This window comes from Sminthopsis crassicaudata, chromosome 2 (assembly GCF_048593235.1).
Source record: "Sminthopsis crassicaudata isolate SCR6 chromosome 2, ASM4859323v1, whole genome shotgun sequence".
NCBI classification, from domain to species: Eukaryota; Metazoa; Chordata; class Mammalia; order Dasyuromorphia; family Dasyuridae; genus Sminthopsis; species Sminthopsis crassicaudata.
Genome location: NC_133618.1, coordinates 125,871,344 through 125,894,482, shown reverse-complemented (window position 1 = coordinate 125,894,482; position 23,139 = coordinate 125,871,344). Strand labels below are relative to the sequence as shown.

The following is a 23,139-nucleotide window of genomic DNA, read 5'->3' as shown; positions in this document are numbered from 1 at the left end:
TGGAAACTTGTGTAATTTAGACTGTTCTTAACCTTTCTTTTCCTTTATTTAGTTGTCTCCCTTTAGCTTCCTTGCTTAATACTCTCTGCAAGATTTTTCAGTATAATTTCTAGTATCTAGTATTGGTCACTTAACCATCAGTGTGAATTTAAACCTGATTTCTAATTGTGGAATGAAATGTTTTATTCTTTGGTTGTGAAATTTCAATGTTCAGCAATATGGGAAAAGGCATTGGGGCCACTCCTTAACATTCATTTATTCTATAAACATTTATGAAAGGCTGTTGACTGATGGAACTCATGTCTTTGCTTAGTTGTTACCAGCTGCAAAAGTGATGAAAGGCAAAGTGAAACTTTTTTTTTTATTAAAGAATACAACAAAAGATGATATACTAAATTTGGGTTGGAAAGACTAAATTTGTTTAGAGTGTGAGCTTTGCAAAATTAATAGTGTTTTCTGCCCTTGAATCAATCTTCAGACATTTTTTCTCTCTTCTTTTTTTTAAGAGTAACTTAATGAGAGGCTGAGGTCAGGGAACCAGAGGATTATCTTTAGACAGCTAGGGTTCAGTTTTCTTCTGATTTATTCTTAAAGAAATTGTACAGTTATTTCACTGGAGAATGACATTGTCACAATTCCTGAATTTTAGAAGTATTTCGAAGAAAGCCAAGCTTGAAAAGACTAGCTAAGTTATTGTAGGTGCTAATTCAGGGGCTTATTTCTGTTGGTTTTGACTTCATATAATTTTGTTTAAGAGTCAGGAAAATTGTCTTAAACTATTCAATGAAACAGGCAAATGCCATTGAACCTGGCCTAGAGAATCATTAGATACACTGCTTGGATGCCATGAATGTACTAAGACTGGAATAGGCAACAGTCTCTACTACATGCAAATGTGACACCCGGAGAGATACATGTACCACTTGTTCTCTTCTTAGTTGCCTTCCTAGAATGTTCAATTGACCAATGACATCTGGATATAGTTAAGAAACATTCAGTGGCCTGAGAATATTGTAGCTGAAATGCTCTGCAGAACCTCTAGAATTCTTTTTGACTACCTTCTTATTGTCTTTTTATAGTTCTGGCACTCCCTGGGTGTTTAGATTAATCTTGCCAACTAGTTCTGAATTTGTGATGAAAACTTTAATCTTGGGCTGCAATTTGAAGATTATTCCCTCCTCCAGAGTCTTAGAGTATTTCTAGGTAATAATGCCTCTGGCTTGTTACATCTTAGTCTTGGTTGTTCTTTTCATGTTGTATCAAAAACTATTTGTGGGAATTGTAGGAGTAAAAAGTTCTTGGGACAACTAGCCCAAAAGCCAGGATTATAGCTTCAACCAGAAACTGATGATATGACATCTAATAATTTGTAATTTTAATTTATAATTATTTAGTTATATTTAATAATAATGCAAAGTCTTACACTTGTGTTCAAATAAACAGTTGTTTGCTATTCATACAAGTGGTGTGACCTATTGTTTTTGCTTATACAATCAGAATCTGAGAGTTGATGGGCTTTAGTTCAGGTACTCAATGCCTTCAAGCAGTCAATGAGCATTTATTAAGTGTTTACTGTGTGCCAGGCACTGTGCTTAAATGTTGGATATAGAAAGGCAAAAATGGTCCTGCTCTTGAGGTGTCCTCCAGTTCTTGCTTTGAATTGTTAGTTTTGGCAAGCTAAGTAACACAGTATATAGAGTACCTGGCCTAGTGTCGTTTTCTCATTTTCCTGAGTTCAAATCTGTGTGACCCTGGGCAAGTCTTTTAACCCTGTTTGCCTCAGTGCTTCATCTGTACTGTTTGCTTCAGTGCTTCATCTGTAAAATGAGCTGGAGAAGGAAATGACAAACCACTTTAAGATCATTTCAAAGAAAACCTCAGATGGAGTCATGAAGAGCCAGACACAAATTGGGCAACAAAAACATAAATTTTTGACTCACTTACCTCATGAGACAGACCTATTTGATTTTTGAACAGCTATAATTATTATGAAAATTTTCTGTATGTCAAAATGCAGTCATCCTCTCTTCAGTGCTTTACTTATTTGTTGTTTAGTTTTGCTCTCTGAGGTAAATAATGCTGATAACAACTGTCATATTCCATTCTTCCCTTCTCCTCTAAGGCTTTTCTAGGTTAAATGTTCCCAGTTTCCTCAACTGATACTTATATGGCATGGTTTAGTATCCACAATTTTTGTTACATTACTGTGTGCTGTTCATCTTATCAACATTGTTTCCATACGTGGGATATCCAGAACTGATCATGGTATTCCAGTTATGGAATATATCTTAGAATACAATGGAATGATCACCTCCCTTATTCAGGACACTTTGCCTCTCACTACAGCCTAACATAATTTTAAACTTTTTTGCTGTTTTGTCATATTCTATTTCATATTGAGCATGCTGTGCTAATTCCTAAATCTTTCAGATCTCCTTTTACATCAGCTGGTTTTTAGCCACACTTTGCCTGTCTTCCACATTCATTTTGTGTTTATGAATGTGTGTATGTATACAGAGATAGTTGATTATTTGAACACAAGTGTAAGACTTTGCATTACTATTAAATATGGATAAGAAATTTTGAATTAAAATAACATTATTAGATATCACTTTATCGGACATGGCCCAGTATTCTAGCCCACTGAAATATGTTTTGGTATTTGAGTTCATCATTCAATTAAACAGCTATTGACTTTGCAAATGATTGTGTTTAGAAGATGAAGGAGAAATAAAGAGCCTAGGATGACTGAAGTTCTATACTAGAGTGATGGAAGACAGGGGATGGGAGGCAGGGTTTGTTCAATAAACAAGGAGGTTTAGAGGAAGGGTGTGTTTAGGGAGAAGATAAGCTCACTTTGGACATGTTGGATTTGAGAGGCATGTGGGATATCTAACATTGAGACAGTTGGAAATTCAAACTACAATTGAGGGAGAGAGATTAAGACTGGTGATAGATCTGGAAGTTAGTAGAGAAGATACACACACACACACACACACACATATATGTGTATATATATAATGATTTGTAATTCTAGGCTCCTTAAGCATAACTCTTCTATAATTTTATACTTCTTCTCTGGTATGAAGAGAGGACCAAAAACTTTTACATGGATTTTTTTTTTAGATTGCAAGGGTTTCATATCCCTAACCTCCATGATCTGGAAAGAATAACTGTATTTTTTTGTTTTGTTTTGTTTTGTTTTGTTTCAGCTGTATTAGTATTGCCCAATTTGTGATTAGGTATTACTGATGCCAAATAAAGAGGGACATTAAAATGTTTTTTTTTTCTCCAATGACCGAAGAAAACAGAAGAAAGTTCAGCAGCTATCTGCTGCTATATATTATAAAATATTTTTGTAAGTTTTTAAAATAACTTTTAAGAAAAGTAAATTTTTAACTTAAAAAGTTTAACATTTTTTAATAATGTTTCATAAAACATGAAAGTTTATCATGTGCTCCAAGAATGCCTATCAGTTTATCATTTGATATCAAGAATATCAATCCTTTTTTTTTCCATGAGAAAATGTTAATCTTTTTCTAAAATAACTGCTTTATGGAGATGTATTCTGTGTTTTATTTTTATAAGTATATTTATCAAGTTATTATATTTAACATTATCATGCTAGATATAGTATATGTTTATATATATGTAGCATATAATATTATATACATTATGATTACTATAATTGTTACTATTAGATTTTTAGTGAAAGGATAGAACTATGTAGAATGATAGCCTAAGAAGTGGTAGTCTAAAAAGGGGAAAGAAGAGGGTTGATATTTAAGTATATGTTTAGGTAATAGGGGAAGGAGCATGTAGATAAAAAGAAACAGAGAATGAGAGAAAGAGGATATGATCCTTGGTGCAGACTTCCAGAGAAGATGGAAATGGGATAACATGCAGATAACAAGAGGCAAGCTTAGAAAAGTGAGCAGGTGGTGAGAAAATTGAGACAAGCATTGGCAAGAGTGCTGGATCTTGAGTCAGGACAGACCTGTGTTAGAATACTTCCTTTGACATTTACTGTGGTTTTGGCAGGTCACTTTAAATTGTCTGAGCCACAGTTCCTTTAATTGTAAAATGGGAATGAAGTATCTTTATTGCTTAATTTAAAGATTTTTATTGTTAAATTTTTAAAATTTGTTTTAATTTTTAAGTTAAAAATTATTTCCTTACCTTCCCACATTCTCTTTTCTTTTTTTTTCAGAATAAAAGGGAAAAATAAAATCCTTGTAATAGATATATACATAGTCCGCAAAACAAATTCATTGGCCATGTCTAATAATGCTAAAGTTTCAATCAGCTAGTCTAATCTGCTTAGCACCTACCAAGTGCTAGACACTGTGCTGAGTCCTGGAGATACAAAAAAGAGGGAAAAGACAGTTCCTACCCTCAAGAGCTCACTGTATAATAGAATTAGGAGAGATTCTATTAGAGGAGAATAATAGGATTGCTACATTTAGGGAATATCCATCTTATAGGGGTTAATTAGAATCTATAGCAGACCCCATCAACAGGAATAATAAAGGTCAGTTGTTATGGTAGTTGGCAAGGTCATTGGCAAAGGTGGCCAAAAATTCTAGGCAATGTATGATTGTCTTAGGCACTTGACTGTTTTCTTCTTGTCTGTCACAGTCCTGTAGAGGGGCTTGTGCTGAGGTAAGGAGGGTAATAGTGCAAAGAGAATCATGTGGAATGTCAGATGGCAGAAGAGAAAAGTCTATAATATAGCCACTAAATAAGAAAGGGAAAAAAACATATAAGAGTGGAAGAAACAGGAGTTGAGGCAGGGTAGGGACCAATAGAAGAGAGCAATGAAAATCTTGTGTTTTGAAGAAGAAAAGTGAGGAGCCTGGGAGAAGCAGAGGGAGAGAAATGTCAGAGGAAATGATAAAATCTTTTTTGTTTACCTATATATGTTCAACTTGCTAAAGCTCGAGATGAACCAGAGCAACAAACCCCTGAAATATGAGGACTGAAATAGTTTTAGAGATAATATTGCACATTCAACACTTTGCAGATAAGAAATTGTAGCCCAGAAGATTTTTCCTTGGTGTCACTAGTAATAGAGTCATAAGGACAACAGCCAGGTTTCCTGATTCTTAGAGATATGCCCTTTCCACTACTACATCCTGCACATGACATACAATTACTAGGTTGATAGGTCCTAAACTCAATTTGCCAAAAGACCTCTACGGTATTAGCACATTTTACAGTAGGTGTTTTAGTATTTACATTTCATGTCATGACCTTGTTTTGGTTCTATCTTCATTGTGAAGTCTCCTTAAAGATCATAGTGATCTCCACTGTCCTTGAACTGTTATGATACTGGTATTTTAAAATCTCTTTTCCTCCATATGTTGACTTACATTGTTATCTTTTTATACATATCTGGCTAAGTAGATAGTAAGGTAGATGATATGCTAGAAAAGGCTCAATTTGAAATCTTAATCTTAATTATCTTAATAATTATCTGAGCTTGGAAAAATGGCACCCTTTCTGAACTTCAGTTTCTCTATCTGTAAAAATGAAGTTGATTGTGATAGATGGTTTTGAAGATTCCCTCTACTCCTAAATTCTATTAGTTACTTAGCTTATTGAGATAAAGGGTTTTTTTCCTGAATTTTGTAAAGCACAGAAACACCATATATAGTAGGTACTCAGTCAATCTTAACATCTTTTGACAAAGTTGATGGTGATAACCTGAATTTATATATAACTTTAAGGTTTACAAAATAGTTTAAAACAAACAACTACATGAGACAGGTTGCATAAGTATATATTTTTATTTGAAGAAATCCCTATTGATTGAGGTAAAGTGACATGCTTATTGGAGTGTGTATTGGAAACAAGATCCCAAGTTTTTATGTCAAATTCATTTTTTTCCCCTGTATTGTGCTATACTCCTTCACGAGGATGATGATTCTTCACAGTTAATATATTTATTTGCAAAATTCACTGTGGTTTGTGGAGCTTTTTGAAAGTAGATTTAGTTTTGAAACATGTTTGTGAAATTCTTGATTTTTCCCCATATTTTAAGTTTGAGTAGGACAGATAGAAGAAAAAAGTGAAAAGATCTGGAAAGATTTTAAAAATATTAAATTATGTTCATTATGAAGGACAACAGAACTACCTCATCTAAATGTTTACTTTCCTATCCATAGAAAAAATTTCACTAAATGTCCATATATTGAGGGCATCCTCAGTAAGGATATGAGTGGAGAAAAATATTTTTTAACCAACTTTTGATCATAAATGTCAGGTCGGGCTTAAAACATATTTAAGTTTGGCCCTACCATCCATATAGGAAAGACTTATGTAGATGAAGAAAATCTAATGTCTAGATTATGACATTCAGTGGGATGAACAGCCTACAAAACTCAAGAGCCTTTTTTTTGGGAGGAAGGGGGGGAGGGAAAAGTGAAAATGGTTAGCAAATTGGTCCCAGAATTGAATAGAAGAGTGGATTGGATTGCCAGTAGGAAATTGCAGGGTGAATGCAAGCTTCTCTTGGAAACAAAACCTCATGTTTTAAATACCAATATTCTTCTGGTGGTGATGGTGGTGTTTGGCTATGATATTTAGGGTACAACAATATCCAAAGAACTGAAAATAATTATTGGAGGCAAGATTATATCATAATCTGCTTCATTGGAGGGAACTTTTAATTGTGTGAAATCACAGATCTACTTCAGTAAATCTAAAGATTTTAAAAAATTGATGTTTTTTCCCTTTATCTGCAAATTATCATGAGACCTGCTAGAGAATGAATGTGTTAGGTATAAAAATAAATAAACAAAACCTAATAAAAACCTCGAAGGTACATCCTGCCTGTTTCCTCGTGCAGACATCATTTTAAAGTGACATTGTTTATACATTATTACTACATCTCAATCTTTCTTCCCTTCTCCCCCTTCCCCTTTCTCTTTTAGATACTTTTTTTTACTTTCTTCCCTTTAGGTGTTATAAATCAACAAGTTATTCTCTTTAAAGCCAGGTCATTTAAGTTTTCTAAAAATTTCATGGAATTCTAAAGTGCTCTAGAGCCAGAGATACCAAACTCAACTCACAAAACTCGCAACTGGGACCGAAACAGATTAAAATGTAATTAGAAAATATTTAACAAAATAAATAAATATATAATAAAACATGGATAATGTTAATATGTGGTTTTCTAAGTCAATTTGTAGCTAACAGGATTATTTGAGTATGGCATTATTGTTTTACATGAGGGCAGGTATAGTTATTAATTAAAGTCAGTTTTAGAGATCATCCTGTTTTAAGAATGGAGGCTGTGCCCCAAATGGTGGATCAATCTCAATAGATATTAAAAGTTGCAATAGGTGAAGAAAAAGGCTCAGAAATGGACTCTGGGATTCTATGGCTAACAGGTTGCTTGCTTAAGCTGACCTCATTCATTCAAGAGAACTCTCCTTTTGTTTGGGGCTAATTCCTGAAAGAGTTCTTCCCAGACAGCTCATTTCCCCAGGCTGTAACCAGGGTTGAAAAAGGAGGTCCTGTGGTCAGGAATTATTACAGCAAGCAGGAAGTGTTTAATGGTGTCCATTTACTTTTAGTTTGAAGAGGAAAGGGCAAAACCTTCTTTATGAGGCGGGGAGAAAGTTAATGTGATTTTACACCAGTTCATTTTACCATTTGAGAGAAACCAGATCTAAATGGGGGCATGACCATGATTACTTTCTCTTAAGGATTCAGTTAGGTAAAGAGCTTGTTAATGTTAAATATTTATTATAAATAATACTATAAAGAACTAAAGGATTTTTTTTTCATTTGTAGAATAATTTAAATAATTATAGAATCTATGCCTTCAGGCTTTTGATTCCAGGTTAGAATACTGAGTATTTCCATCCCTTCATGGTGGTTTTGATACATGACTGAACATCATCCTGATAGAGTAGAAAGGGTGTAGGGTTTGGAGTGACAAGACCTTTGTGAGAATCCTGCCTTTTCTACTGTATATATGTATCTTGTGGGTAAATTACTGCCTAAACAAGTCATTAATTTTATTTGTTTTCATGTATAAAATAAGTTGGTTGAATTAAATGACCTCTAAGAAACTGTAGAGCTCTTAAATCTGCAATTCATTTTGATTCATTCATACAGAGCATTCTGGTCCTTGTTTTCCTTATCTATAAAAGTGAATAAGTTAACAGAGATGATCTCTAAAGTTCTTTAGCGTATCAGATCCTATGATCTCCTATGATAAACTCTGCAAAGCCCTTTGCTTGAAACAAACCCAAGAGGCAGGCATTGGTTAGTACTATTATTCCCATTTTACAGATGGGGAATATAAAGCTTGAAGTTAAATGATCTTCTTAGGTCACAAAGGGAAAGATGAGAGAATAAACAATTTATTAAGCACTTATAATGTTCCAGTGCTAAGTAAGAGCTTTATCTATTTAATGTTATCCAATTTGATTCTTACAACAACCCTGAGAAGTAAATGCAATTATTTCCCTCATTTTATAGTTGAAAAAATTGAGGCAGACTGTAATCAAATGACTTGTCCAGAGCCACAGTAAGTCTCTGAGACTGAATTGGGCATGAGTGTTTCTGATTCTAGGCCAAGCAGTCTATTCTCTGTACCCTGACAGCTGACTGTAAGCCAGGAGTATTTGGAAATAGGACATGAACTGAGAGCTTTAGAGTAGAGATCCTATATTCTTTTCATCCTAAAACATTGCCTTTGTTTATCAGACGTGTCGTGAATACACAAACTATAATTTCTTTTAAATTTAATTTCAAAATTCTGAACTTCAACGCTAAAAAAAATCATTTAGGATTGTCAACTTCCTTTTATAATTTGCTTTTTAAAAAGTATGTAATAAATTTTGCTTATCTATGATTTCTTCTGAACTTCTTTTTGTTTTCATTTGTGAATTTAAAAAGTTTCCATGACTTACTTTTTTTGGCAATGTAATTGTAATTGTCTCCTCTTGCCATTTGGAACCAGACTTCGAAACAAATAAAATTAGTTTTACAAAAAGATCCACATGGTGGCCTTGATGAAAATGTACATCTCTGTAACTTGTTTTCTTCACAGTTGTCTACAAGTGTTTGGGTATTACATTGATTAGTCTTCTTAAGTCTTTCAAGGTAATTTTTTTACACTGTTGTACTGATTCTGCTCACTTTATATTGCAGCAATTCACACTTAGAATTCTTTGAAGTCTTTTCTATATTCTTATTAAAGTGTAAATACTTATGATTCACATATCCCAATTAACACATATTTCTACATTAATTTCTTCACACAAGAGGCTAAGGAGGTTGATTATTAGTAGACAGATGGCCTTAGAAATCACCTGAAAGATCTGGGTTTAAATTCTACCTCCCACACTATATAATATGAGTAAGAGGCTTAAGTCATTTCATTGTTGTAGGTAATTCTTGGAAGTACTGATCTACTTTGGTAGAACTTTTAATATCCAAGCATTCCCTAAAGCAGTGAAACCACAGGCTCAGTCCCTGTCCCTACACGTTCAACATCTTTTTCTTCCCATATGATGTTAGAAATTAACAGTCTGTTTTATTTTAATTTTTTGGCAGCTGTGTTCACAGATTATCTGTTCTTTTGCCTTTTGAGTTGGAGACTCCTTTTAAAGCAATATAGGAAAGCAGATGGTTCTCTGATTTGCTAATTGCCTGTTATTCCCATACAAAAAGTATCTTTCCTTATGAATGCTTAAAGAGTGTTTTGTTTTAGATTATGGAAATTAAAAAAAAATTATTGAGTAGTGGTGTTCTTTCTTCTATATAAGAATGCATCTTTGGGAAATGTCATGAAGTGTGTTAAACTTGGGAATTGTAAAAACACAGTTTCTAGTAAAATTTTTCAAACGTGTCAGACTCTTCCTCGACTCCATTGAATAATGGAAAGCTGTTACTTATATAACTTCCTGTAATTTACCAGGCTGAGGGTTTAGGGGCGGAGGGGAGGCTGAGAGAAGACTGTCAGTTTTCCTTTTTCTTCCCATTGGAGACAATGTAGCTCTTCCCCTTCTTCAGGAGCAGAATTGCCTTGTATATTTTTAGATCTATAGGTATCATCCCTTCTGGAAACTGAAGTTGAATGTAAATTTTCTTTAATTCATCCTTTTTTCAGAAGATGGGAAATTCCTATGCTGGCCAACTGAAGACCACCCGTTTTGAAGAAGTCTTACATAATTCCATTGAGGCCTCATTGCGGTCCAACAACTTGGTTCCCAGACCAATTTTTTCTCAGTTATATTTGGAAGCTGAGCAACAGCTTTCATCCCTAGAAGGTAGGAGAAAATGATACATATTTTATGTGCATATGCATGTATTTTAAATTTGAATAATTAATAGTAAAAAATAGTAAAAATCTTTTCTTTTTCTACTTTATATAGAACATGCCCAATAATTGATAAAGAACCTTACTCCTATATTAGGAGTGTTTTGAGACTACTGAAATGTTAGAATGAAAATTGATATAAACATTATTGTATAATTTTTCCTGTATCAGCAAAATTGAAAGATATTATAAAATTAAATTGGGAGACATACTCCTTTTTGACCAGTATTGTTTTTGCAGGCACATGTTGATTAATTATACTGTTTTTAAGCTTTATTTTAGATCTCTCTTTTTGGTGGGTTTGAACATTTTCATCTGGATGTGTCAGAAATGTTAACCCTTCTATCTCAAAGTGACTTTTGTTTATTTTTTTCTCAGTGATTGACTGCAAAACTTGGGCAAATACTTGAAGTGGTTTCTGTTGTGATAAGCAGTGCTGAAGTCATCTAAAAAAACAAGAAGTCCTGAGCTACTGAAAAGCTGTCCAGTTTGAAATTAAATTGTTCTTAATTCCTATGGAAAGCTTCAGGATTTACTTAATTATTGAAGGAATTAAGTTTGGTTGCATGAAAAAATACTGTTTTTATTATTCTTGTCTTTTAAAACTACACCTAGAATTTATTGGATTTTTATGTCAAACATAATTCCATAGACCACCATTAGAAGAGACAGTTAATGTTCAATTAAGGTTTTCTTCTAGTTTATAGTTTTGATTGCTGTGGCCTAAAAATGTTCTCGGATGTGCAGATTATATATAGAGATATGTTGCTACTAAAATATGTGGGTCCAATGGAGTAGGACTCCAAATAAATTTTTTAAAAGTATTGTTTGTTAAACTACCTTACTTGATGATTTTAGGATATTGTGGACAACTTTATTAATGATAACAAATGACAGGCTGATATACATTAGTTTGAGTAGCTAAGTGGGTGGCATAAAGTTGGTTTTGAGCAATTTCATAGTGAATATTCCTCTTTTCTGTAAAACATAGACCCAGCTTTACATCAAAGGTGAATTTTTTGGATTTCACTTATCAGTTTTTTTTTAAACAAAAAAGCATTTATTGCATAATAACTGAGAATATTCCTAATTAAATTACCTATGCAAAATAGTGAAGGCATAGTACTTGAAAGGAAGTTGGGCTCAGAAATAATTGAATTTTTTGCTTATGTGAGTAAATAATATTATTAATATTAACTTACAAAAAGTAGCATAGGGGAGGGACTATTGCTCTAAAAGAGATGTGTATTTTTGTTCTGACTTGTCTACATGCTAGCTAAGTGACCTTTGGCTCAATGCTCTGAGCCTCTTTATCTGCAGAGACTTACTATAGTCCTGGGGCTTAATAGTTCTTCACCTGTAAAATGAGGGGATTGGGCTAACTGGTCTTTGAAATCTCTATGATCCCTAAGCTTTTTCGATGCCCATTCCTAAAATTGTTTTGTTTGTAACTTCCTGTTTTCACATTTTGTGATTTTTTTTTTTTTAATGCCTGGTCATGATAGGATTTGGATACGATCTCTCCACCATGCTTAAGACCTGTTAATGAGCTAGCCTCTTTGAACTTGCCCAAGTGGTCCTCATATAACAAGCCTATTCTTTTTTCAAGACCAGGCTTGAAATTTTTTCATTTTGATAAGACCTTCTTCAATGGTAGAATCTTTAGGAACTTAGAATCCTCTTCACATCATGATGAAACATTAAAGATAGATTTTATTTTAAATTTTTTTCTATTTAAATATTTTAGTCTTCCTGCACCTTCATTGCTGCCATTCTGAATGATTCTCTCCATTTTTCCCTTTTAACAAACAACTACAGGTAAATATATCATGTCTATAAATATATGCCTTATTTCATACCTATATTCTTCCATTTTTCTATTGAGAGGTAGGAGCCATACTCATCATTAGTCCACTAAAGTCTTAGTTGGTTCAGTATTGATCAAAGTTCTCAAATCTATCAGTGTTTTTTTTCCTCTCTTTTGAATTATTTTGGTTTTTCTGTAAATTCTTCTGATTCTGCTTACTTTGTTCTGTATCAATATATAGAGTCTTCCTAAGTTTCTCTGAATTCTTAATTTTCCCCCCTTTCTTTTTGGCTTTATAACATTCCATTAATTTATATACCACAAATCAGTTGGCCACCCCAATCAATAGACACCCACTTTTTTCTCCTAATTCTTTGTCCCTGCAAAAAATTTCTATGATTTTTTTTGGATCTGAATTGGATATTTCTATCTGTATTTGACCTTCTCAAAGTATATGTGAAGGAGAACTTAAGTGGAAGAAAATTGTTGTTTTTAATTATTGCAGTATTTTAATTATAATAACACATTTATATTATATTTTCTAGTTTACAAAATGACAACTTTGTGATGGTGGCCATGCAGGTATATTAATTTCTGTTTAATGGTGATAAAATGGAGGATCTAAGAACATAAAGCAAATTGACTTTGATTACATGATCAGTAAATGAGATGGCCCAGACTCAAACCTAGGTTTTTTAAATTTAAGCCCTGTACTCCTTCTACTATGCCACATTGCGTAATTATTTTCTTAATTTTGAGAAGTAGTGGGATCAGATTGGTATCTGAGAAGCAGATTTTTATTGTAATCACAACTCACAGTGGGTAGAAGGAGAATAGAAAAGAGAACTCTTTTAGGATCTCTCATCTGTATGTTATTTTTACAATGTGGGAGTAGACTAACTTTCCCTCATTACTAGGAGGGTGTCTGCATTCTTGACTATTCTAACCCCATTGGATGCCCATATCTGGTTAGAGTACTTTGGGAGCAAGTAGCTCTTCAAGGTCAGCTTTTGGGGTTTACAATTTACATTCCTCTGGGTTGAATGTCAACAGTTTGCTTCCAGATGTCAGATTTTTCAATGGTTCACTCTGGTATTAAAACCAGAGGCAGTCACTTTCTTATTTCTCATCTTCTTATTTGCTCATGGCACCAAATTGGCTCCTTTTTTCCCAGTGTCTTCAAGTAGTGAAAGAAAAGAAACAAAAAAGAATTAGAAGAGGCAATCCTTATGTTTTGTTAAATGTCACAGTAAGCCAAAGCATTCAGCCCTGAGCCACTATTTGCCACATCATAAAACCTTGTGGAGACTGGTTTGTTTAAACTACATCTTGTTTTGTCTGTCTCTAGTTGTGCCTCTTATCTCTCTACTGTCCCTCCTTAAAGATTATTTTTATTGCTGGAGATATTTATATTCTTTCCCCCATTAACACTGTTTTTATTTTTAGGATAATTTCAATCTGGCCTATATCCAGTAAAAAACCTCCAAATATTTTCTCCCTTTGGTCTAGGCATTTCAATTCACTTTTCATTTTCTATTTTCTCTTCTCAGAAAAAAAATCAAACCCTAAATTGTGCACATTTTATTTATTTCTTAATTACTTTCTCAGACTTACAAAACCACTTTCACAATTTTGAAGTATGATTTTTGTAGGCAATGCTGAGGAAAAAGTGTCATTTGGTAATGAAAATGGATTCGTTATGACACGAACTGGTTCAGTTTGTGTTTCTTAGCACTTTATACAGCAAGTGATTAATCAGTGTTTGCCAAATTGAATTTGAATGATGGAGTCAAAACAAAATGTGAGTGGAAGGACAGTGTGGTATATATGGCTAATTAGAAGAATGTTAGATTTACAGACAGGAGACCTGGGTTTGAATTCTGCTTCTGACACACCTGAGTGAATTATCAGCTAATCATTTTGCTTTTGAGGCTCAGTTTCCTATGGAAGTAATGATCCTAGTTTTGCCTTTTTTGAAATGCATAATCCTTTCATTTACAGAATTGGACACTGAGGCTCAGGAAAGGTAAATGATTTGTTTAAGGGCATACAGTTAATGAGTGGCATAGAATTGTTGTAAGCCAAGTATAGAACTCAAGATACTATTATATATAGGTAAAAGATAGAGACAGGACCAGGAATTATATAGCTACAGGGAACTTCTTAGTATCCTTTTCTACCAGTGAGTATAGGGAAACTCCTTCTGTGCAATGCATAATCTTAGAGAGCTGCCTGGAAATTTATGAGGTTAAATATCTTCTTGCTCAGGGTCCAAAAGCTGTTAGGTCAGAAATAAAACTTAAATGAGCCTACCTGGTTCTAAAACTAGCTTCCCACACTACTCTACATAGAAATGGAAGTTATTGCTATTCTCTAGACAGAAAACAAAATAGTCCACTCACAGTTAGCAGTAATGTGTAGTTGCTAATCTCATAGCATCCTGGATTTGTGAGTTGATAAAGATAAAGGTAATCTAGTTTATGACATTAATGTTTTACAGCTCTAGCCTTGCCACTGGAACTTCAGTAATTCTGCTCTAAGTTGGCTCCTGGTTTTTGAAAGAAGAGGAAAGGGGAAAAGTAGCCTGGGCACTTACTGCTCTCTTAACTGATCCAACCAAAGATCCTGGAATGTCTTATGTAGACCTCTGACCTTTAATCTTGCTTTCTTGCTGATGGCCTTTCAAGTTCTTTCCTTGTCTTAAGAGGGCTTAAGTAAGGTCAGTCTTTCATTTACTTGTGAGCCTGAATTCCTGCTATTTTCAGCTTTGTGGAACAATGTGTTTCCATTGGGTGCTACAAGAGACTACAACTGTGTAAGGCTGTGGGTGATTTCATTCTTTAAGGATTTTCTTCCCTTGTGTTGCCATTTCTTGAATTTGCAGCCAGCTTTTCTAGGTTAGAGTCTTTCTCTGTTGACCCTGTATTGTTTTTTAATAGTGTTAACTTTAAAAAAGTTTAAAAAAAACCACCTGCCATGATTTTGTTGAGAACCATGTCTTTCCTTACACCAATCTAATACCAGGAAAATAGAGAGAGTCTGTATATGTGTTTTTAAATAATGATGTAAATGAGCATGTAGAAACATATTAAATGCTTTTCAATGTAGTTACTGTGCTAATTGGTGAGGATACAAATATAAAAGAGATTTTGCCCTCAAGGAATTTATATTCTAGTAGAAGAAGCCAATATGTGTAGTGGTGACCTGGGAGAGACTTTTTGGACTGGATAGTCTTAGAGAGATTAAATGATGGTGAGTGGAGTTGGAAGATGTTTGGTTTACATTTCCTTTTTAGGAATGGTTGTGTAGATTTGATTAATATTTACAAAGTTAAAGGCAAAAAGTAAAGAGAGTATATGCATATAGCATTTTCTAGAGAGTACAATAGGTTTCCAGTTAGTTATGGAAATCTATCACTAATTAGGATTTCATTCTCCATTACCCCTAGCCTGAATTGTTTCAATAGGATCTTTTCTACTTGCTTTTCCTGTCTCAAGTCTCTTTTCTTGCCTATCTTATCCTCCACATATCTATCAAATTGATTTTTTAGAGCAGAGATTTGAACAGTAAATATCTTGCTACATAAAATCCTTTGGCTCTCTAATAAGCCAAGGTTCAAATAAACTCCTTTCACATTTTATTTATTTTTCACAACCTCATCCCAACCTGCTTTAAAAAAAAGCTTTATTATGCTTTTCTCCTCTTCATGCATTATTTTCCTGAAAGCCAAACTGGTCTCCTTTTCCAATATCTGTGCTTGTGTACTCGCTTTCTCCCAAACTTGGAATGAACTGTTTTCTCACTTTTCCTTCCTTTTGGAATGCCTTGAATTCTTTAAAACAATTTAAGTGTCACCCTTACATGAAGATTTCCTGCCCTTCTCCCCTCCCCTTAGCTGCTGGCATTGTCATCTCCAAAATTACAATGTATTTATTTTGTACAGATTTATGTATTTATATACTTTCTTCCTCAATAGAATGTAAGGTTTTTGAGGGCAGGGACTATTTTGTTTCTATCTTTGTATCTCCATTTTCTAGACAATACCTAACAAATTGTAGGATTTTTAATAAATGCTTACTGATTATCTGAATTATTTAATCATTAAGGAACGTCCATTAAGAGCTAAAGCTGTGTGTATTATTTCTTTTAAGTCCTCTTTTGAAGTCCTCTTATTTATTTTTTTTTGAAGCATGGTATAGGAGAAAAAACCCATTGGTGCTAAACTCAGAAGATATGCTATTAATTCACTTTCTGATTATGCACAAGTCACTATCTCAGTTTCCTTAAGTGAGAGGATTGGATGAAGGGAGCTCCAAAGCTAACCTCAGCTCAAAACCTCTGTTTCATTTTATCAGCAACATATAAAATGGCTATTTTCACTTTAAAGCGAGGAAAGCTGAGAAAATAGAAAGGGAAATAGATAGGAAAAAAAAAAACCAGAAAGGTGTTAGAAGTTGGCACAAGGGTAACCAAAATCACAGCTTGGCACCATAGGGGAGATAGAAAAACCATGGAGTAATTGTAAAATTACATTACGTATAATATAAGAAAGGATATTCACGAGAAAACATCTAAAATGATGGGAGGAGTTTACTGAAATTATGGAGAAAAACATTAAATGATTTAAATAATGCTCATTATCAAATAGTGTGTTTTTTACTTTGAAGAATCAAAATCATGGATTTTGCAAATATCTGTATAAGAATCAGTCAGTCAACAAGCATTTATTAATCACTTGGTGCCAGAGACTGTGTTAGATTCTAGGGATACAAATATAAAAACTGAAAATTATTTCCTATTTTTAAGGAACTTATATTTTACTAAGAAGTTAAGGGATACAGTTTAGGAAATGTCATTATAATCATCATTATATCTTTCATTTTTAAGATAGCTTTAAGATTTGTGAAGTGTTTTACTTTATATTATTTCATGCTATCTATCCACTGTACCACCTAGCTATCCTTTTCTTAATGTAGGCAGATGATAGTAATAATGCACACTTCTCTGGTACTTAGAAGTTTGTTAAATGCGTTGCTATACTGGTATTGCTATTTTCATTTTGGAGAGAGGAAAGCTGAGAGTTGGGGAGGTGAGGTAAAGTAATGAGGTCAAGGTCATGTGGCAAGTAAGGGGTGGCTAGAGAATTTGAAACCAGGTCTTGTGACTCCAAACCCAGAATTCTTTTTACCCTGCTAGTGCTGTCTCCTAGTTGAAGTATCCTCTCCAATTTATTTTCATTTTTATATTATGAGATACCTTTTAACATAAGCAGAATGGATAAAATTCTGAAATTAGGAGTCAGGATAACTTGAAGTTGAGAGCTGTATAATCCTGGGTCCATCCCCTTCCTGGTTCAGCTTCCATTTGCTCATCTTTAAAAGTAGGATAATAGAATCTATCTTTCAGGGTTATGGAAAGAATCAAATGAGATAATGTAATTAAAGTGCTTTGTAAACATTAAATTACTATATAAATGGTACTAATCATTTTTACTATAAGTATCTTAATATTATGTTTTTATAATTTAGTGGCAAGCATATTAGAATAGTATTTTTTCCATTCAATAAATATTTGATAAGTACCTAACTTGAAGACCTAATAGCCATCTTTCCATATTCAGCAGCTGTTAGGACTGTAGACTCTGAAATGATAGTACTTTTATTTGTATCTACAATACTTAGCACAGCTAAATACATAATATGTTTTCAGTGAATGTTTGCTGACTGCTGTTTGAAATGCTGTCACATAGAGAAGGCATTAAATGTGTGCTGTTTTTCCCTAGAGATTGGAAATTGCAAAGAGGTAAATTACTGCTTAATATAACACTTGACCTTGCATCTGGAAATAATGTGCTCCCCTTCAATAGATACTTTCCAGTAAAGGCTAGTTGACTAGTTGTTGGGTGTATCGTATGGCAGTGATGTGCTGATAAATGTTTAACAACTGCCTCTCTGGGGTGAAAAGTATACATGACACACTTTAGAGTTTAATCTGAATCATTCACCATTTCCCATTGTTTTCTTAAATCTAGACAGCCAAGAAAACAATAAATCAAGTTCTGGTTTGTAGCATTTGCCAATTTCTAAGGTAAAAATGTTCACATTGAAAACTTAACACTCAGAGAAAGAGCCAGTTTGACTTGACTCCGACACATTACTATATAGAAGAAATTCTTGGTTAGGTATGAATAAGATTAAATGGATTCTGATGACTTTCCCAACTCTGAAATTTTGTGTTATTGTGTGTAGAGGCTAGGTGCTGGGGGGAGTTATACAATTTGGATAAGATATTATCCTTGAACTCATGGACTTTAGAATTTAGAATGGACTTTATTGCCCAAATAGTTATAATCATTTATAATTGGGGTAGAGATAAATTTGGTATACAGGGATATATAGATGTAAACATATATATTCATACATATCCATAAAATCCAAACACACATATAAATATAAATTTCTTATTTAACTCCATTCCTTTGTTGACCACTATTAAATAATGTTTGAATTTAATTGATTCTTGTAAGTAGATGGGAAGAGAATATAGAAATCATTTGGTAATACTAGACTATGTGTAATTGTGTGTGTGTAAAAATCCATATAAATAAAATTTTCTGATAAAAATTTATCTCCATGTTCATCCCTATAAAATAATGACTGAATTCAGTTCACTCTTGAAAGCAGTTGAAAAGAGAATGTGGTGGTAACTACCATATCTAGTGTCTTTTTTGGTATTTAAACTTTGTGTTGTCAGTGTAACATTGTACAGTAGAAGAAGAACTATGTTGGAAATTTGAGGATTTGGATTTAAGAGAAAGCTATGAAACTTTGTGACCTTTGCAAAAATATTCAAACTCTTGGAATTTCACTTTCCTTAATTGTAAAATGGGGATGATAATATTCACATTTGACACTCATAGGATTGTGACAAAACTACTTGTTAAATTTTTAGGTACTATATAAATTTGAATCATTTTGAGAAGACAAAAAACAGTAGAGTTGAAAACCATTAACTAACCCAGCTATAGAATGTTTTCCAAAGTAGGTTAAATCCCCATTTTCATTTGTAAAATGAAAAGACATCTTCCATGTCTTTTCCAGTTTTAAATCATTGATTATATAACGATGACTCTGCAATATTTAGCATGTGTCCAAAAACTGCACCTGCCTGTTGAAACAATAAGCGTCTTAACTTTTTCTGATGGTCCTCAGACCATAGGATTGTTGAATCTTAGAGCTGGAGGGGTCTTAGGTCATTTAGTAAAGAAAAAGGTTCTTAATCTTCAATCATAGATTCATTTTGGCAGTCTAATAAAGCTTATGGACTTTTGTTTTCAGAATAATGTTTTAAAATGAATAATATAAAATATATAGAATTACAAAGGAAACCAATTGTACAGTTAAAATATTAAAAAAAATAAGTTCATGACTGACATCAGTTTCTGTGCTAGAATTCCATTATTATTTTTTCATTTGATTGGTGTAAGTTTTTGTGATGTTACTTCCAAGTGGGTTAAAGAGGGTTAGTGAACTCATCTCCTTTGAGGTTGAGTCTCCCTCAAAGACTAAAAAAAAAGGCTTTGCCTCTTGCTTCAGATCATAGTGAGTTTCTACTCATAACTTGACAAAAAGGACAACTGGTTTTTATGATTTGCTTCTGTGAATTTATAATAGAACATCCATCAGTTCACTTTTGGTAGGAACTCAAACCTCACTTTCCTTGGGTATTTATGGAGTTAGAGTTCCCTTGGCAATTGTAACTCAGATATAGGAGGTCTAGCAGGTAGAGAGAACTGAAGCGAGGTGAGTACCAAGGCTCATTTGATGAAAGTGGGCAGTACTATGAAGATTTTCCTTTTTCAGGAAGTCCTGACTTGATTACCAATTTTTCAAGACTGTAAAGATGACAACATCAGAACTTAAGGGAAACCTGAGAGATCATTTAAATCAATTCCCTCATTGCAAGCAAATTAGTGGCAAAACCAGACCCAGGCCTCTTGATGTTTTTTTTTTCCCCCTCACTGTTTCAAATGGCACATACTGCAGTATTAATAAATTCTTATTGATTGATTTCTGATCTTTGGTGGCCAGGCCTTCCCTTCCTTGTAGCTAGGTTGAAATATATTAGGAGCTGGAAAACTGAAAACTATGATGCTTCTTCTTCCCCATGAGACATCATGTGTTGCTGTGTGGCTTAATAAATTTTGTGTCATAACTAACATTTTGGTGATCTCTGTCATAGATAAATGACAATCTACTTGCAGAAATTGACCTATTTGTTGACACAAAGTAAAGGCAAATTATAGTGAAACAAAATAAAACATAACTTTCTGTCGCAGATATGTTTTGAACTAGTTGTAGTTAAAACTTTAAAAATGGGTACATTGATGTATAGGGCTGTAATAATATCTGATTGAAAGTACAAAAAAAGTGCTACTTGAGCATCTGGGATATCTATATCTATATCTATATATCTAAAGCTCCTTTGCTTATCACATTCTACCTTTGTTTTATACTTAATTATGTATCATATTTCTAATACCCTTACTTGAGTATAAGCTCCTTGAAAACAGAGAAAGTGTCAGTTTTCATCTTCTTATCCCCTCTCACATGATTTATGTTGAATAAATATTTGTTGAATTAATTATACTCCTTTATTGAGCCTGTGATTGCTAAGTATTGGACTGAGAATTCATGAGGCTAGGGCTTATTCTATCCAAATTTTGTAAATCACCTATGACTTGCTGTACTGTATATGTATGTATATGAGGTACTTCATAAATGTTAAGTAAATTGATTTTCAAGTGTACCTCTGGTTTTAGCATTGAATCTGTTGAAAACAGGGAAAGAAAAAAAAAACTATTTTCACAACATTGCAGAATGTTGACTGTCTCCTGCCATGTTCATTTCTTTCCTTTTAGCAGGCAGCCGGGGGGATAATGAGGAAGAAGAAGAAGAGGAAGAGGAAGGATTGGAGTCAAATAGTCCGCTTAGTTCCTATCAGATGCACCCTCCTCCTGAAGGATGCTGTACCACAGATGGTAAGGATTTTATTGGTCTACAAGGAAAGACTATTTTTTGCCAATAACCTAATAGATCTTAAAGCTGGAAGTGATTCTTAGAGAACTTTGGGTTCAAATTGCCAAATCTTAATAATAGTAAAACTAACAGGGGACATTTATATTAATGCTTTAAAGTTTGTAGAATGCATAGAGTTCATTTAAATCTTAAGAACCCTGTGAAGTGTAATTCTTATAGGTGTTATTTTCCCACATTTTACAGATGAGGAAACTGAGGCTCAAAGAGGCCCCAGATTATACAATTAGAAAATGACAAAGACAGGCCCCCTCACTCTAAATCTAGTGCAGCTTCTGTTGTTGTTTTTTCTAATTCACACTGTGAAGAAAAGATGGCTGAACCTTCTTATCTGGAGTATCATATGATTTTGTCATCAAACTAATTAAAAAGGCACATACATGGACATTATAACAAATATATACAGTAAAAGTATAGGAATGTGTTGCCTTTCTGCTAAAAGATACTGTATATATATATATATATATATATATATATATATATATATAATATATTATATGTATATAATACAATATATATAATAAAATATATAATGTATATAAAAGATACAAAAGTTGTTTAATTTAATGCCCTAAAGTATAAAAGATCATTATAAAATTATTTTAGGCTAAGTTCTATTTATTTTATTTATTTATTTTTACTATGTAGTTCAAGCCCTAGAACTATAAGAAGCAATGTGGTAAAGTGGGTAGAGCAGGGGATTTGGAGTTAGACAATTTTGTTTTAAATCTACCTCTCTTACTACTTCTATATCTTTTTCATTATTCATTCATTCATTCATCCATCTGTCCATCAATCAATTATTAATTAAGTGATGCTGCCTTTGTATCTTGAGTAATAATAACTTTACAAGTTCAGGAATGGAAACTGAGAGGTGAAGTCATTTGAAAATGATTAAAATAGGTAATGTGTAATAAATTTGGGATCTAAACCCAAATCTTCCTGACTCCCAGAAACTCCCAGAAACCTCTGACTTCATGTCTTTAGGCCCCTTTTTTTGTCATTTGTATCAGGAGATTTAAATGGATGATTTCTAAATTCTATTCTAGCTTCAAATCCCTTACAGCTTATGAGATATTTCCATGCATGTTCTCTAATGCTCCACTGGGGTGATATGCAGATAGTATAGAGGTGGCCACGTGGTTCAGTGAATAGACATCTGGGCCTGAAGTCAGGAAGATGTGAGTTCAAATACAGCCTCAGAAACATACTAGCAGTGTGATGTTGAGCAATTTGTTTACTTCAGTTTGTTCCACTACTTTAGGCATTTATCACCTTTTATGTTGATTATTATTACAATAGCCTCTTTGTGGGTCTCTCTGCCTCAAATGAATTCTCATACACTCATTCTCCATTCAGCCATTAAAGTGATTTTCCTAAATCAAAGGTCTGATCAAGTCACATTCCAGCAGGTCCCCACCCTTTTGCTTTACCCCTTCATTCCAATAAACTCCAGTGGCTTCCTGTGTATCCAAGAACAAATGTGAAATGCTCTATTTGATATTCAAAACTGTTTTTCACTTGGCCCCTTCCTATCTTTTCAGTCTTCTTATACTTTATTCCCTAACACATCCTCTTAGGTCTTGACTGTTCCACAGATAAGGCACTCCTCTTCTTGGTCTGGGAGTTTTCTCTGACTGGGAACATTTTGCCTCCCAGCCTTAGTCACTGGTTGGGCATTGCCTCAGTCAAACTAAGAGCTGTTAAAGATCTTAGCTTAAAAAGGTCAAGGTCTCCCACTGCATCTAAGCCATCTCCACTTGTCCAGATCTGTATTTGTTCCTAGACACAGATGGCTTCAGAAGGAAAGTGAGGCAGGTGACCTTGCACAGCCTCTCTCACTTAAATGCAATTTATTTGCATATTTTGGCATCATCTCCCTGATGTCATGGTCCTCT

General features: G+C 33.6%; 1 protein-coding gene across 7 annotated transcripts in view; it reads left to right on the top strand.

Annotated features, from left to right (window-relative positions):
• GREB1 (growth regulating estrogen receptor binding 1) overlaps nt 1-23,139 on the top strand; it is a 189,578-nt gene that overhangs the window by 58,295 nt on the left and 108,144 nt on the right. For 5 of the 7 annotated variants that reach the window (XM_074287207.1, XM_074287209.1, XM_074287212.1 and 2 more), the window contains exons 2-3: nt 10,130-10,289; nt 21,067-21,186. In XM_074287207.1, the coding sequence (XP_074143308.1) occupies nt 10,133-10,289; nt 21,067-21,186 (277 nt within the window). In that variant the 5' untranslated portion in view covers nt 10,130-10,132. The remainder of the gene's footprint in view (nt 1-10,129; nt 10,290-21,066; nt 21,187-23,139) is intronic. The other 2 variants (XM_074287208.1, XM_074287211.1) reach the window with 2 other exon arrangements.